The sequence below is a fragment of the Zeus faber genome (genome assembly GCF_960531495.2).
Source record: "Zeus faber genome assembly, chromosome: 11".
In the NCBI taxonomy this organism is placed as follows: domain Eukaryota; kingdom Metazoa; phylum Chordata; class Actinopteri; order Zeiformes; family Zeidae; genus Zeus; species Zeus faber.
This window is the reverse complement of record NC_137205.1, coordinates 20,268,757-20,283,678: the sequence shown is the minus strand read 5'-3', so window position 1 is coordinate 20,283,678 and position 14,922 is coordinate 20,268,757. Positions and strand designations below refer to the sequence as shown.

General features: G+C 50.9%; 1 protein-coding gene across 1 annotated transcript in view; it reads left to right on the top strand.

The window, feature by feature from the left end:
* nherf1b (NHERF family PDZ scaffold protein 1b) overlaps window positions 1–14,922 on the top strand; it is a 30,492-nt gene that overhangs the window by 5,558 nt on the left and 10,012 nt on the right. The window contains exon 3 of the mRNA XM_080009758.1: window positions 13,005–13,178. Coding sequence (XP_079865884.1) covers window positions 13,005–13,178 — 174 coding nt within the window. The remainder of the gene's footprint in view (window positions 1–13,004; window positions 13,179–14,922) is intronic.

Here is a 14,922-nt window from a genome sequence, read left to right as displayed (position 1 = left end):
CCCGCTCCAGAAAAACACAAGGAGCCCAAGGTTGTTGTGCGCTCCATCCAAAGGGGCTGGGTTCGACAGAAGAAAAACAAAAAGAACGATCAGCGACGAAGTTGGTTTTAAAAAACGAGATGCACGCAGAAAGAGAGGCTGTTGTCACCGGGAGACAAATGGTACAGAGAACAAAAAAAAACAAAAACTATTTGCTTCAAAGGTCATTTTGTGTTTTCTTTGTCCTTTCTCTCTCTCTCTCTCTCCCTCTCTCTCTCTCTCTCTCGCTCTCTATTGTTCCCTCTGTTATTGGCCTTGATGTACTCAGATCGTCCTTATCAGCCGGGGTCCCTTTGCGAGCCCACCTTCCACTCGAGGCCCTCTCTCACATTAAGTGCATTTTTTTACAACGTGTTCACGGTGTTTGATTTGTGCCGCAGCCAAGTGTGCGATTGCGACGCAAACTGCTATTTGCCCATTTTGAATAAGCAAACATGCTGCCGAGGCTGGTGCGTGGACGGACAAACGTAAGCAAATCTGTCAAAACTGGTCTGCTAAGGCTGAAAAGCATTCGACAAAGAGCAGCTGTCTGGGAATACACTTCTTGAACTCTCTCTGATATTACAGTTGGGCTATAAATAAAAGAAAGGTTATTTATAACAGGCCAAATTAGACGTAAAATGAAGAAATGAGGATGCAGCGGGGAGTTTATATCTTCTCTTGCTTTTGAGGAAAACCTCGTCCCATCGCGAGGTCCCAGTGGGAGTTTGGGGACTGACTGAATGGCTGCCGGGCTGCTTACACAAGGGCTGTGATTAAAGCCGTAATTACAGGGCAGGGAACGCTCTGGTGTCGAAACTAAATTGACGGCGGAGCGATGGTGATCTGTTTCGTGGAGGGAGCGCCCGTCCCGTCGTGGTCGTTTGTAGAGCGATCCCCGCGGTGAACGGCAGAGAGTTATCGGCCCCCGATGACGAACTGCCGGTCGGCCGTCCTTCCTCGCTCCTCTCCCTCCACCGGACGCACGGTGCACGGCCTCTAATCTGTCCGGTCACAGGCGCGCTTGCTCGGCCCCTCGCCGGGTTTCCATAGCAGAGGGGCCGCTTCAACTGCGCAGCATGGTGTCTTATGAAAATCTCACTTTAGGGGCGGTGTGGGAGGATTCAGCCGCCGCGCCACGGCCCGCGGTGTATGGGTTGCCAGTTTTGTTTTTTTTAATTAACTTAAAATGCCAGACAAGCATCAGCTGGCTCCTAGAGATACAAAAAAAACAGACGGTGTGTTTAGTATGTTTGCGGCCTGGGATAAGCAGGCCTTCCATCCGCAGAGATTATCCGGGCCAAGGTTTTGAGTATTTACCCCCTAGGTTACAGTTCGCATAATTGATGGACTTCTTATCGGTGCAGCCTCCAACGCCGCAACATTCTCCCGATAGAAGGTTGGTTGCAAAGTGTTTGCTGTACCCACTGCTCATTTGTCGACAATCTGCTGTGATGGTTGCCGAAATATCCCGCTGAACACATTTTCTTATTAAAGAAATATCATTAGGGCCACCGGTATTGAAGTTTGCCGCTTCCATGGTATTGACAGAATTGTACTGATAACATCGGTACTAGATTGGTGAGCGTAGACCCCCCCCCCCCCCCCCCCCATCTGAATTTAAGACACTTCCTCGTGGCCGCAGATTTAGAAAACCCGTTTGACGTGTAATAGGACAAAAGAATAATTCCTCCCTTACGGCGTGACCCTACTCATTCTGCACTGCTGTCATTTGGGGACCATCTGTTGGCTCCTGTATTTTGTTTGGTTTTCATTTGTTGGGCTTGGCGATGTATTTGTGCTTCTTCTTGTAGCGGTTCGCGTCGGGGACGGTAGAGTGGACTCTCTGACTCCGATGCAAATTCTTGAAATTCTAAAGCGGCTCGTTGGGAAACCACGCGACCGTCGCCTCGGCCGGGCCCGCGCGCCGACTCCGCGAGGCTCTTGTCGGCTTCCTGTCATTGTTGTCGGTGGAGCTACTATAGAAAATAGCCCCTCCGTTCGTCCCTGGACTCCACCCCTTCCCCTGCTTCCAAGATGGTCAGGGAAAGTTCTTCAAGCTATTTGGAGGAAAACAGTGCAGTGCTAAAGATAAATGACTTTTACTGATGGTTCTTGATGTTTACTAGAATAAACACGCTATGTGAAGGAGGTACTTCCCAACGAGGGCCCCGCCCCCACCACCAGAACCACTCTGCACTGGAACCGTGATACAGTCAATGGGCGAGGGAAGCCTAGCTGCAGGACAGCGGGGAGCGTTTGATTTAGTTCGATCCTGAAGGACGGTGGTGCGCAGCAGCGTTAGGTCTGCCTTAAATATAAACAGCGGCTTTGGGATTCTGCTTCCACGCCCAGGACCCGTGTCGTCCGGGTTCTCTGACGGGGATGGACTGAAGGGTTGGTGGGTTGGATGGGGTTGGTGCTGAAGTCTGACAGCGTCGGATTGACAAAGTGATTCATTCTATGTCGCCATGGGCATTGTCCAAGGTTACGTGCACACATGTGGGCGTGGGTTATGTATATATTTGCTGTGTGTGTGTGTGTGTGTGTGTGTGTGTGCGTGTGTGTGTGTGTGTGTGTGTGTGCAGGTTGGGTTGGGTTGGGAGTCTCCCTTTCCTTTCCCTTGTCTTTGTTGACTTGTTGAGCTGCGGGTTTCACAGGAAATGGTCCACATGACACGTCATGGGTGGAGAGTCACGTCCCTCATTGTGTTTCCACTCAAGGGGCCTGTGGATTTGTCCGTCTCTGAACTCTCCAGGTTATGATTTGTTAATGAGAGGTCAAGGGTTTAAACCTCCAACAGCCTTATGTAACCTTGGTTTGAGTGGGCCCGTCTCTCCCTACTGGGCAGTAATACAAATTATTAGGTTGAGCAGATATGACTGGGGTCATGTGTATCAGTTGGTCAGTGTGTATCATAGTGTGTTTTGTTCATGGTGGTGTGTGTATGTGTGTGTGTACTTCCATAGTATTCTGATTAATTGTCTGGTGTGGTTGTGTGTGTGTGTGTGTGTGTGTGTGTGTGTGTGTGTGTGTGTGTGTGTGTGTGTGTGCGTGTGCGTGTGCGTGTGTGTGTGCGTGTGTTTTTTTTTTTTTTACTCAAATATTCAGCGGTCAAATTTTGACAGCTCTCAGTGACGCCGGTCCGAACAGCAGAGCCACTGTGCTGCCGCCCGCTGCAGGGGTCCCGGGTCAGGGGTGGTGGTGGGGGGCGGCAGGGTGGAGGTCTGGGGGTCAGCACCGTGGCAGGGACCAGGGGACGGTCAGAGAGGAGGGAGGGATGTGCCAAATAACCTGATGGGTGTGTGTATTGTTTTACATTAATATGTATAGTCTACTCATTGTAGGCATCCCAGCCTCATTGTCTTATGTTTATTCGCTGTGGATAAACGAGAGATGAGATAAAAATGTGGTCGAATTTTCTCCGATACCTGTAGACACCACCTTATTTAGACTCGGCGGGTTTTTGTTCCAAATCGGTGTTGCTGCCTTCCTTTTTTTTTTTTTGGTGAACAACAGTGGCATTCTTCATTGAAACCAAAAAATAGACTCCTGCACATCCCTCGTGGGCGCCGGCTCCTCGCCTACAACGCCGCATTCCATTTCCCGCTCCATTCTCTGGAAGGTTCACCACCCCCTGTCTTGACAATGCGTCCGGAGGGGCCGCGCCCTGCCGGCCAGTCGGAGGGCGGAGGGGGGGAAGGGGGTGGGGGAAATGACTCCTTCTCAGAAATAGACTCAGACCCCCCCCCACACACACACACACACACACATACACACACAGACACACACACACACCCGACCCTCACCCCCAACGCCATCAAGCCACATATTTGGGGCGTAATAATCGAGATGACACACACTGGTGTTGCCGGCCTTTTTTTACCTCCTGACACCAAATCTGAATTCCGAATGACTTTATCGAGCTGTATAGTGGGACCGGGCAATGTACTGATATAATATCGATATCGCTATACAGTATGAGACAAAATTTCGTCTGGGATTTGTGGATGTGATATCGGGTTATAGTTAAAATGTCATCGTTGAGGCTGCTGTTACGGTGAAGTAAGGCAGTTTTCTGAACTTCATAGACTGTTCCACCCCTCTACCTGCTCGGTCATATTGTCCACGTTGCTAATGATTGTTTCTCAAATATTTCTTGTGTTTGATTATCTTAGGAAAGCAGCAACAGTCAATTTTCGACATACTGTACCTTGGCTACTGAAACAGTTTCCATAGCTTGCAAATAGTATGATGTTCATGTTCTTTTAAATAGCGTGCACTATTTAATACCTAAAAAATATGAATAGCCTCACCTCACTGCCAAGAGTCGCCTTTTTAACTGCGGAAATATAGAGCAGTCATCCCCGGCGCGAATAATGGATTTGTGTTATGAAACGTCCAGTGCGTCACATCCACACCTTCGGCAGCGCTGCCACTCTCCTGGGGGATTCATCATCACACAAAGTCCCGTTTTTCGAGAAAAATACAAATGGAGGAACAATGGAAGATAATGATTAACATTTTGATTTTCTGTTTTCCCCCATTAGAGACGCCGAACATGCGTGAGTGTGTTAAAAAAGAAGTTGCTTTTCTTATCTTCTTCTGGTCGGGGATCTTTGGGATGGTGTTTGGCATCAGATTCGATACTGAGACCTGATTTTGACCTGACGTTGCAGGTGTCAGCGGCGTCATTTGGAGATAAGAGAAGTATTACTTTAGTATATCAGTAGCAATACCACTGCAGCACATCACATCCTTTATCGCACGAAAAACAAAGGAAGAGTAGTATAAATATTGTAAAGAGTGTTTGTGTGTGTGTGTGGGTGTGTGTGTGTGTGCGTGTGTGTATGTGTGTGTGTGTACGTGTGTGTGTGTGTGTTTGCCCGTACCTCAGTATTTATTAACAATTACCATAATTATGTGACCCTGCGTTGGACTGTCTCCCTGTCTGACACGAGGACCTGCCCCCCTGCATGAGGTAGCTATGTGTCATTTTTAAAAGGCTGTGATTGCAAAATTAAGCGATAAAATGAAAAAAAAATAATAATAAATGTTGATGCTCAAGTTGCCGGTAGTCTGGTCCCCATGGGGGTCCAACTCTCACTATCCTCCCCGTTTAAACTTCTTCTGGTTTTCCTCTTTTCGTGCCTTATCTCATGGCACTGTCCACCTCCCTGGAACCTTCGGCCTGTTTTGACACTGTTTGTGTGTGTGTGTGTGTGTGTGTGTGTGTGTGTGTGTGTGTGTGTGTGTGTGTGTGTGTGTGTGTGTGTGTGTGTGTGTGTGTGTGTGTGTGTGTGTGTGCATGCGTGCGCGTGGGTGCGTGTGGTCTGTTTAACTTCACTCCGTCAGCCTGTCTGGTGCTCAGGACCAGTGGGGGGTCAGAGGCAGGAAGGGTGGCTGCAGAGATAAACCCTGTTGACTTCTGGGTAGCAGGGTGTCACACCTCAGGACCAGGTGGTCCACGGAGGTCCCGTCGCGCTCAGACCTGATAAAGACATCGGTTTGGGTCACACACCCCGCTCATATAGGGATCCCAATTCAAATCTCCATCCGTTTTGATGCAGGTAAAACAGCGATATTTTCCTACGTCGGCCGGTAAACAGGTCATATAATATTTTTTAAGATTTAATATATCGTTATATAATGCAAATGTAACATTTCCCACTCGCCGCGCCCGTCTCGAGGCTTCAAGGGGCTTCTTCCTTGCCCATGAAACATGAAGCCCGTGAAGCCCTCTGAGACTGTGCTGCGATTAAGGGCTTAATATAAATAAACCAGAGTCGAAAAAAAACTGACTTCATTGTTGTTTCTGAAAACAAATTACCTCAGTGGCTCTAATTAAAAAAAATCACCGGAGCTCATCGGAGGCTTCCACGTCTGAGCGGGATGGGAAAAGCTTCCAGACCCAGAGATTGAGCCGCAGGCAGCTGGCGGGCCCTCTCGATTCGGCCCTTATCGGTCTCATCTGCGTCCCCGCTGTGATGACTGACTGGTTTTCTATTGGCGCTGCTGTGCCACCGAAGGGGATCTATTGTAACTCTAGTATTGGCTCCTAGACGCGCTCCCTTCCAACTTAATGGAGTAGGAGACTAAATGGAGAAGGAGGGGGGACAGTTCGGTGCTTTGTTCTCCTCTCCGCCTCGCCGTGCAGATCGTTTCATCAGTCCGCCCCAAAAATCCGGCGCCCCCCACGTGGCCTAAGAGACACAACCGAGGAACCTGCAGAGCGGGACAAAGGCCTGGTGTACACTCCGCGGTCAGACGTCGTTATTATAGCACTCCTCTAGACTCTGAAAAGGTTGTTTGTTGTTTTTTTTTGTATTTTTTATCTGTATCGACATCACAAGGACGGGGCGAGGCCTCGGCTCCGGTCGTAGATCACGAAGGAGCCGCCGCGCCGGGGCGGTTTGTCACTCGAGCGGTTATTCTCTGTGCCGATCAAAGAGCCGTGGGAACTCGCGGGAGAGTCGAGCCCGTTATTAAAACAGCCGCAGGGGAGGGAGAGGGGGCCGGGGGGGGGGCGGTGGGAGAATTCACAGTTGGCAGGAGAGATCCGCCGATCGGTTCCCGGGCAAAACCGCTCTGACGCCGGGCTGAAAAGAACGGCGCCCGATGGGAATTGGCTGGCAGGTGTCGCCGGGCGGGCGTGAATTAGCGGACAGTCGATTTGAGGCCGAGAGCGGACGAATTCGCCGAATTCCCGAGGCCAGTGGAGTGTGTGGACGACGTCCCGCGGCCTCAGTAGAACGCAGTCCGTCAGATTCTGGACACCGGCGGCGGCGGCGAAAGCTGAACCCGGGCGCGATGCCGCGCCGCTCATCCGCAAAGACTTTCCATCGTGTCGAGATTTCCCCCGAGGAGGAAAAGCGGAGCATGTCACCCTTTTTTTTTTTTCCCTCCTCTTCTTTCTTTTATTTTATGATTCCCGTGTGTGTTTCCAAGAAGTAGCCGTTGAGTCAGAGATTTGTGGCTGCGCTGAAAGGACGTTGGTCACAATAACACATGACCTTTTGCATGTTCTCCATTATAAGCCCACGAGCCACATTAGTGAATTATATGCACACGGGTCCCCTGGCCGTGACATGGGGAAAATATGAATCCAATATGAAGTCGAGGGGGCGGAGTGGCAGCTTCTGGCACGGCACGGCACGGCACACACACACACACACACACACGCGCGCGCGCACACACACACACACTCACACACGCGCGCACACACACCAAAGCAGTGTGCCTTTCAATTTAAAAGCTTACAGCTAAGAGAATTCTCTGTCAAAGAGAATCACCCAGAAAGCCCCGGCCCAGCAAATGACCAACATCGGAATCAGACAGTTATTCGTTGCTGTGAGCAATGCACCGCACGCAGTCATCTCAAAAACGTCCCACTGCAGGGATTGCTAGGGTGGTTGATTGCACCAGTGGCCCTCTCTCTGTTCACTCCTTCCTTTGTGTCTCCTGTCTACAGTGGCGGTGCTGGATCGACAGAATAAATGTTTTTAAGACAATACTGGGCTGGGAAGATAAGATAAGACCCGGTGCTTATTGTTTTTTGTTTTTTTTTACAGAGCCGGCTCCGCATCGCCGGCAGCGACGTTAGGGTGCGATCTAGCGAACGTACCCAGGGCGGGTGAAGGATTCCTCAGAACTCGTTCCGGGCGCACCGCCGCATGAGGTGCTCTGATTTCCCCCGTCAGCTCCCTTCTTCCGGACGTTCCGTTTCGGTGTTGCCGGCGCCGGGACCTCCGCACGCCGCCCCGGCTCTTCCCTTCCCCTTACTTTCCCTCCGGCTCTTCCCAAGGGCCGACACCCGGTTCCCCCCTTGTCTTAGAATATATCGACGTTTGGACGGGGACGGGGGTCCCGCTGTTCGCTCCCGGCGGGCCGTCCGAGTCTCATCCGATCGGCAGAGAGCGTGTGGGGCCTGCGTGGTCCACCACAATCCTCTTAGCGGCAAAACAAGTGCAGACATCCCCCACGCGAGGATTTGCCCCCTGCCGTCCTAATGAGAGGCAATTGGAAGTGGCACATTAAACCCGGGCTTTGTTCGGTAGGTGGCCACCGAGCGAACGAGCAGGTGGACGCGCTCTAATCTCCCCTCCCAAGGGGGGTCCGGGTCCCTCCGAGGAGGGGCCCTCCAGCGCGGTGGACTTTGGACGGTGGGGCGTTCTCAAGCACCTGTCTTTGTGCATTGTGCGTACGGGCGCTCGTATTGTCTCGCTTCTGCTTTCATGTCAGGAAGCGGAGCGAGAGCACGGAGGAAAGCATAATCGGGGGGGCGGGGGGGGATGTGTCACGGGGTTCCTGCGCCGCACTTCCCTCCTCGGTGGGAAAAGAATTATGTCACTCAGAAAACGACTCGTCCTTTGGAAAACTTTTGTTTTTCCCCGAGCACATTTCACTCAACAGGACTCTTCCTTTTGCCGCGTCGCGCCGTGTTTCCCCCCTCTTTCTTTGTCTGGTTATAATCACCCGTCCACCCGGCTCTCTTTCTCGTTCTGTTCCTCAGAACGGCCATGACTACTATTTACGGTAACACCCGAAAATGGGCACGAGACGCGGCGAGGGTGGGGGGCGTTTTACGTCGGCCGGAGTGTCAAGAGGTTTGGGTGTTGATCGAGATATCCCTCGCTCGCCGTCTGACTGACATGGATTGAAAGGCGTAGCCGGAAGCGGTCTGAGGCCCCCTGGTGGCAGGTTTCTGAACTGTCCTGGGCCCGCCCGGTCCGTTTCCGCGCCAAGTCGATAGATTGCCGTCGCAGCTCATAGATCTAGCGTCAATCTTCTTCTACCGCTTGGCTGCGCAGGGAGGAGGGGTGTGGTGGTAGTGGTGGTGGTGGTGGGGGCAGATTGTCTGGAATCCCCTGCTGCCCCCCTCCAGTCTCCAGGGTTGCTGCCACCAAACTCAGAACCCAGGAACAATCATTTCCTCGCCAGGAGGAAAGCCCACTTCCCTGCGTTCTTTTTCCAACGTCGTTTTTCGAGATATTTTGTGCCGGTGGGGGGGGCCTGGGAACGTTTGGGGAAACAAAACAAGACTCTGCGGAAATGTACAAATATGCATGACCTGCCGTGGCCTCGGGTCAGGGCGGGCCTAGGGCCTGTCCAAAGCAAATATTTGCCTCTGGTCCCGGCGTGAACGGAGGAGCGGCGGTCACTGTGTTCTCCACGCGAGCGTCCACCGATCGCCGCGCACCGTGTTTACGTCGTCGCCGGCAGAGACACTGTAGTTGTTCGGTTGTTACTGCTCCTAGTGTGGCAGCAGACACACCGGTCCCGGTTGCAAATTCCACCTTTATGATGTAATATCGTCTGCATGTGGTAATGAACATCTTGAACGCCGTACATAATACATTCTGCCATGCGTTATTTCACTTTTATGATGAATATGTAATAATTTGACTCATTATGTAATAACTCACCAAAACCGCTCTTCACTTACTCATGTACTTAGTTACAAGTAAACCAGAGTAGACATAGAGACAAAACACACAATATTTAACCCTGTAAAGCCCGCCGTTGTGATATTACTATGTTCACTTGTATCTCTCCCACAGCACTCTCTGTGCACATTTCTTTTAATCCACGTTTAAATTCTCAATGGGTCTCCATTGTTTATCGTGCCAATCCCATTGGACGGATAATGTGGAGCGGCTCGCCCTCCTTCGCTCCCCTGCTCGGTCAGCGTGTGCTCAGCGGATTCCGTGGATTCCTCGCTAGAGTTTCCGTCCCTCTCTCCTCCGCCACCGGCCAAACCCTGTAGTCCCCTCCCCCCACAGCACCCGCTGCGGGCCCTGGCGTCCCGACATCCATCGAGTGGGTCTTCACCGGACTGCGCCTTTAGAAATTTGTTCGCAGTCGGCCTGGGTGAGAAAAGAGAGCCAAGTGTAACCCTGGCTGAATATACTCAGTCACATCCAATATTGTCATTTGTCAAGGATCACTGCGTTTTTAGATCAACTTTTCCCAGGAGACCACGTCGTGGTGTTTTTCCTTGCTTACCCAAACGAGGGAAAATTCACTTTTTTTCACTTTTTTTTTAATTCAATATCTGCCGGAATGTAGGTGGTGCAGCGGCTCTGTAACTCACACCTTAAGCAGGAAAGCCTAAAATCCCACTGCGACCAGCTTTGTTGGTTATCGTCAGGCCTCTGGAGGAGTAACTGGAAGTGTCTCTGGAGCCTCGATTGAGATCAGTAGTCTCCAGAGGGACAGGTTAGAAAGGTCCAAAATTTCTTTTTTTTTTAATTTAAGCCGTATCAATCCTTTTTCTCCATTTTTGATTTAAAACATTGTGAAGACTTGGTGATACTGACAATTCTGACGAGTTTCTGCTCCTTGCGGTCTCCTCCAAAGGTCCCGGACCTCCCTCTGCCCCGAGAGCTAATTTTGTGACCGAGGAAGGTGGAGCGGCAGGGAGGGGACGTTTGACTTCCTTTGACCTCAGAACATTCATTGGAATCCTCCTTTTATCCTTTGTTAAACACCGACGTTGCCGAAAAGGTTAAAAGGCAGGTTTTTGCATCTGTCCGACCGACCCTGACATCCCATGGGGGAGACGGCGAAGTCCGATAAGGGATAATCAGAGAAGCGTTTACGGATAGTCAGTTACCTCCGCCATCAAAGCCGGCCCGCGGCGCTCCAGGCAGGAGTGTGTCCGATCAGGAGGAAATAGGATCGTCAAAAAAAAAAACCTGCTGCTCAGAGCCCCTGATCTCTGTCCCTCTACACTTCCTACTGTACAACCCACAACTTAGTCTCTCCCTCCAAACCACCTCATGCTCCTTGTTTGTAGTGTTTCCCGTTTCCTCAGAGTCGACATCTGAAAGAGTTGAGATCGTCTGGGAAGGAGTCTTGCTCTGTAATACAGAAAGCACCAGGATTATTATTTTTCCCTAAATATCTTTGTCAGCTTGGCATGGACTCAACCCAGCCCTAAATGGGAGCAAATATATAAAAATAAATACATTTTAAAAAATCATCTCATTGATCTTGTCAGTGGTTCTTAAGAAGTTTTTTCTCACTTACTAAGAAGTGGAAACCAGGTGGAGTTCTGAGGAAAAATGATAAATTAAGTGGGTGGGGCCGTCTTATTGTGTAAAAACCGGTGCGACTTGCCAAATGAATTTGAATGATTTGTTTCTGAAATTTTTATGTGGAGTAGGGATAGTACTGTATGTTTTAATTTGTATCTGGATTGAAAAGAAATGCACTTGCTGTATAGATCTTTGTAGGAGTTCCGCTGGCCACGCACCACCCGAGCGGCGTTTTCGGCGGCCCTCCGGCACAGAGACACAGACGATGGCGTTGCAAACACACCGGTTTTATTGTAGAGTGGGCAAGGAAGCCATGACAAGGGCTCTGTCATGTCTTGCCATGGCCCTCCCCCAGGGCGACAAAGCAGACTACCCCCTCCTCCCTTCCAGGCTGCTGGGCTTCTGGATGGTCCCGGCGGTGGCTGCTGGGCGGAGCAGCTAGCTGCAGCACCCGTCACCTTCACCTATATCCAACCATGTGGTCACTTCAATCAATCCAGTGACCGAATTTGTCCGTATTTTAATGGGAAAATTAGTCATTATTTTCGTCAGTTGACCGAGGGCGGTGGCACAGAGTGCTCTCACGGTCCAGAGCGGCTGGGTCACGCCGCCATGTTGCATTTCCCCTGCAGGCGGCTTTCGGAGTGGCCCCGGTGGCCATTGAAGCTCCCCTTGGCTAAATAAAGAAAGCGGATTCATCCCCGCAACGGGAAGGGAGGTCCGGGTCCGAGGGAGAGCCGCTTTCCTGCGTGACAATAAGTGTCCGAGTCCTGCTGCCACGGCCGAGCGGCGCGGGACGAGGGGGGAGGACGGGGGAGGCGCTCGGGGGTCACCGCCCAGCTCCCATTGTCCCACTCCGTCTGCAGGGGGGTCGCCAACTAAATATGTCCTTGAGCCTTGATTATTATCATTTTTTTCACCACGACCAGGATATAAAGAGCTGGCACAACAGGGCCGGGGGGCTTGAAACCGCGCAACATAATCCCATCGCAAAATATGACAATCACCGTTTTAATCCGACAGCGTATTTCTGTTAGAGAATGTCCTGCAGCGCGGTTCTCGGCGCACCCGTGGGGCAGCCTTCCAAACGAGCGTGAAGCTCTGTAGAAACGCCGCAAAAATAATGAAGGGAAAATAGAACGAGTAAAAAATGAGAATTTAACGGCCGTTTTAGGCGGTCTGGTAATCACAAGGGGGAGAGGAGTCTTTAATCACTTTACCGTCGGCCTCGCCTCGACACGCCCTGACAAAGACCCGCTTTGGCCGAAAGGTTTTGGCTTTTCAATCGACGCGGCCAGGCTCTTTTTTTAAATCACGTTTTGTGTCTCCTCTCCTTCTTGGATTACCAGCGTGCCTGGAACGCCCATAATTTCCTTAGTTTGTGCTCTTACTATTATACCGATATTCAATTCGGGCCCTTGGCCGTCGGCCGCCGGGCCCCTTCGTCTAGAGAGGGAGCAGGAACCGCTGACCACTCAGGAAACGGTCTCTTCCTGAGCCCCCCTCCAGTCCTCCACATAACCTCCTCAGCGGACCTCCAATCACATGCTTCCATTCTCTTCCATGACCCTCTTCCTTCCTGGCAAGCAATTAGCGTCACGTGTAAACGGCGGTGGTGGCGAGCTCAGATTTTGACTTTTTTTTTTTTTTTTTTTTAAGATCCTTGTTAACTTGTTGCCAGGGTCCAGTTTCGTCCTTGTAACCCACAACACAGCAGCATGTGGAGCCCGCCTCAGCCCGCATGTTCAACCTAGGCTGCATCTTCATGGTCAACGATGCTCTGGAGCTCTCCATTGTCTTTGTGCCTCTGGTTCTCCCCCAGCGGGGAGCAGGAGGGAAGGTATTTGGGTCGCTGGGACTGATGCCGGTCTATCAGAAAAGTGTCGTGTGAATCATACGCTTTCACAGATTGAAATCACACCCGTTCCCTTCCCCATCTCCTCCCAGGAGGTTCGCAGCGGTGAACTCCGGCCGCGGCTCTGCGTGATCCGGCGGGGGCCCGGCGGTTACGGCTTCAACCTGCACAGCGAGAGGGCCCGACCGGGTCAGTACATCAGGGCCGTGGACGACGACTCGCCGGCGGAGAGGGCCGGCCTCCAGCCCGGGGACAGGATAGTACAGGTAACCACCGCCTGCGGGGAAAAAACGTCAATGTCGGGGACCTCACACCTGTGACCAAATTTTGTTTTGTGACCCAAATTCTGTTCATTCTGTTCATTTCGATGCCATCGTCGCGATCAGTACATTCGCCCCGACCGGCAGTAAATTAAGCGTAAAAGCTAAATAAAGGATGACAATAAACGAACGCGGCGCGGAGAAGGAGGAAACGGTGACATTATTTCCTTACGTTTGTTCGACTGTTAATAGTTGGCGAGCCGGGCGAGTCGCTCACCAAACACACATCTTTGGCAGCGGCACCGCCTACTTCGCAAAGACGTGGACAGGAAAATGACACTGCCAAGGCGTGAGTGTTAGGATTGAGTGATTCCCACTTAATGCATTTCCGTTCCAAAGGAACACTGAAGAAAAGAGACTCAAGTCGCGTCTAATATCGGGCATGATTGATATGGTGATGTGAATATGGTTTTAGGTTGTCAGTATCATGAATCCCTATATGAAATGGAATTTCAACTACATAGATTATCAGTCATACATTATCCTGCCAGATGCAGAGGATAATATCTGATTTAAAAAAAAAAATATATATATATATATATATATATATATAATTTCAGACACCCTTCTTGGAAATTATGTCATTCTGAACAAGCAGGTTATTATTAAAGGTGCAGTTCGCGAATTACTAAACCTGACTCGAACGATATTCTCGAATAAACGACTGTGCTTTCAGTCCCGCCAACAATACGCGGCCCTTTGTTTTGCGGCGTGTGGAGCGCCAGGAGGGTGGGGCTCGCCAGAGATGGTCAGACAATCGCAGGAAGCTGTAGCTCTGAAAGTCAATTTGGCAAACCTCGCCGCGGTGATGTCACGAGGCGGTACGAGAGCGCTCCGCGTCCCGCCGAGGTTTTGTCACAAATAATACCGTGTACGCTTGATATTCGAAAGGAAGGTTTTTGGAGTTGACTGTGGAGAAGAAATCAGCTTGGTGAGAGTCAGTCTCTTGCGAAACTTCCTTCCCTCCCTCCCTCCCTGCTCCAGTGAGAAATGTTCTATTAGAGGGCGGGGCACGGGATGCCTTCCCTTCATTTATACATTTTTTTCGACATACAGAATGTGGAAAACCTGTACTCTTCCACTTGGCTTAAGTGGGCCTTCCATACGCCTTTTTTCAGCATTCATTTTCCCGTCTCACTGTTGACGGGATGACTAGGTGATCGCTCCGCGAAAGGCTCTGGAAAGGGGAACACCCAGTCCAAGAAAACTCAGATGCGAGACGTATGGACGTTGGAGGAACGGAGATACGGGGCCGACTGTGGACATTAGAGAAGGGGGGACGCTCCACCAACTGACTGTCGGGCACTTTGTGCAGCGCAGTGTGTCTTCGGGGTGTTTTACATCATGTGGGGGCCCTAATCTGCAGCAACGTCCATAACTGTCACTGGGAGTTAACCAGCTCAGAATGGGATAATCAGCTTTGTTCACTGGTACGAGGTTAGCTCTGCCCGGCTCTCTCCGGTGTACGCTGTTTGTGCAGGGTGTGTGTGTGTGTGTATGTGTGTGTGTGTGTGTGTGTGTGTGTGTGTGTGTGTGTGTGTGTGTGTGTGTGTCTGTGTGTTGATAAGTGAGTTTGACAGAGAGAATGTGTGCGAGTACTTACTGTACGTGTGCAAATTTCTGTGTGTAAGGGAAAGCGAAAATGTGTCTTTGTTTGGTCGCAAATGTGTGAGAAAGTGTTTTTGGTGAA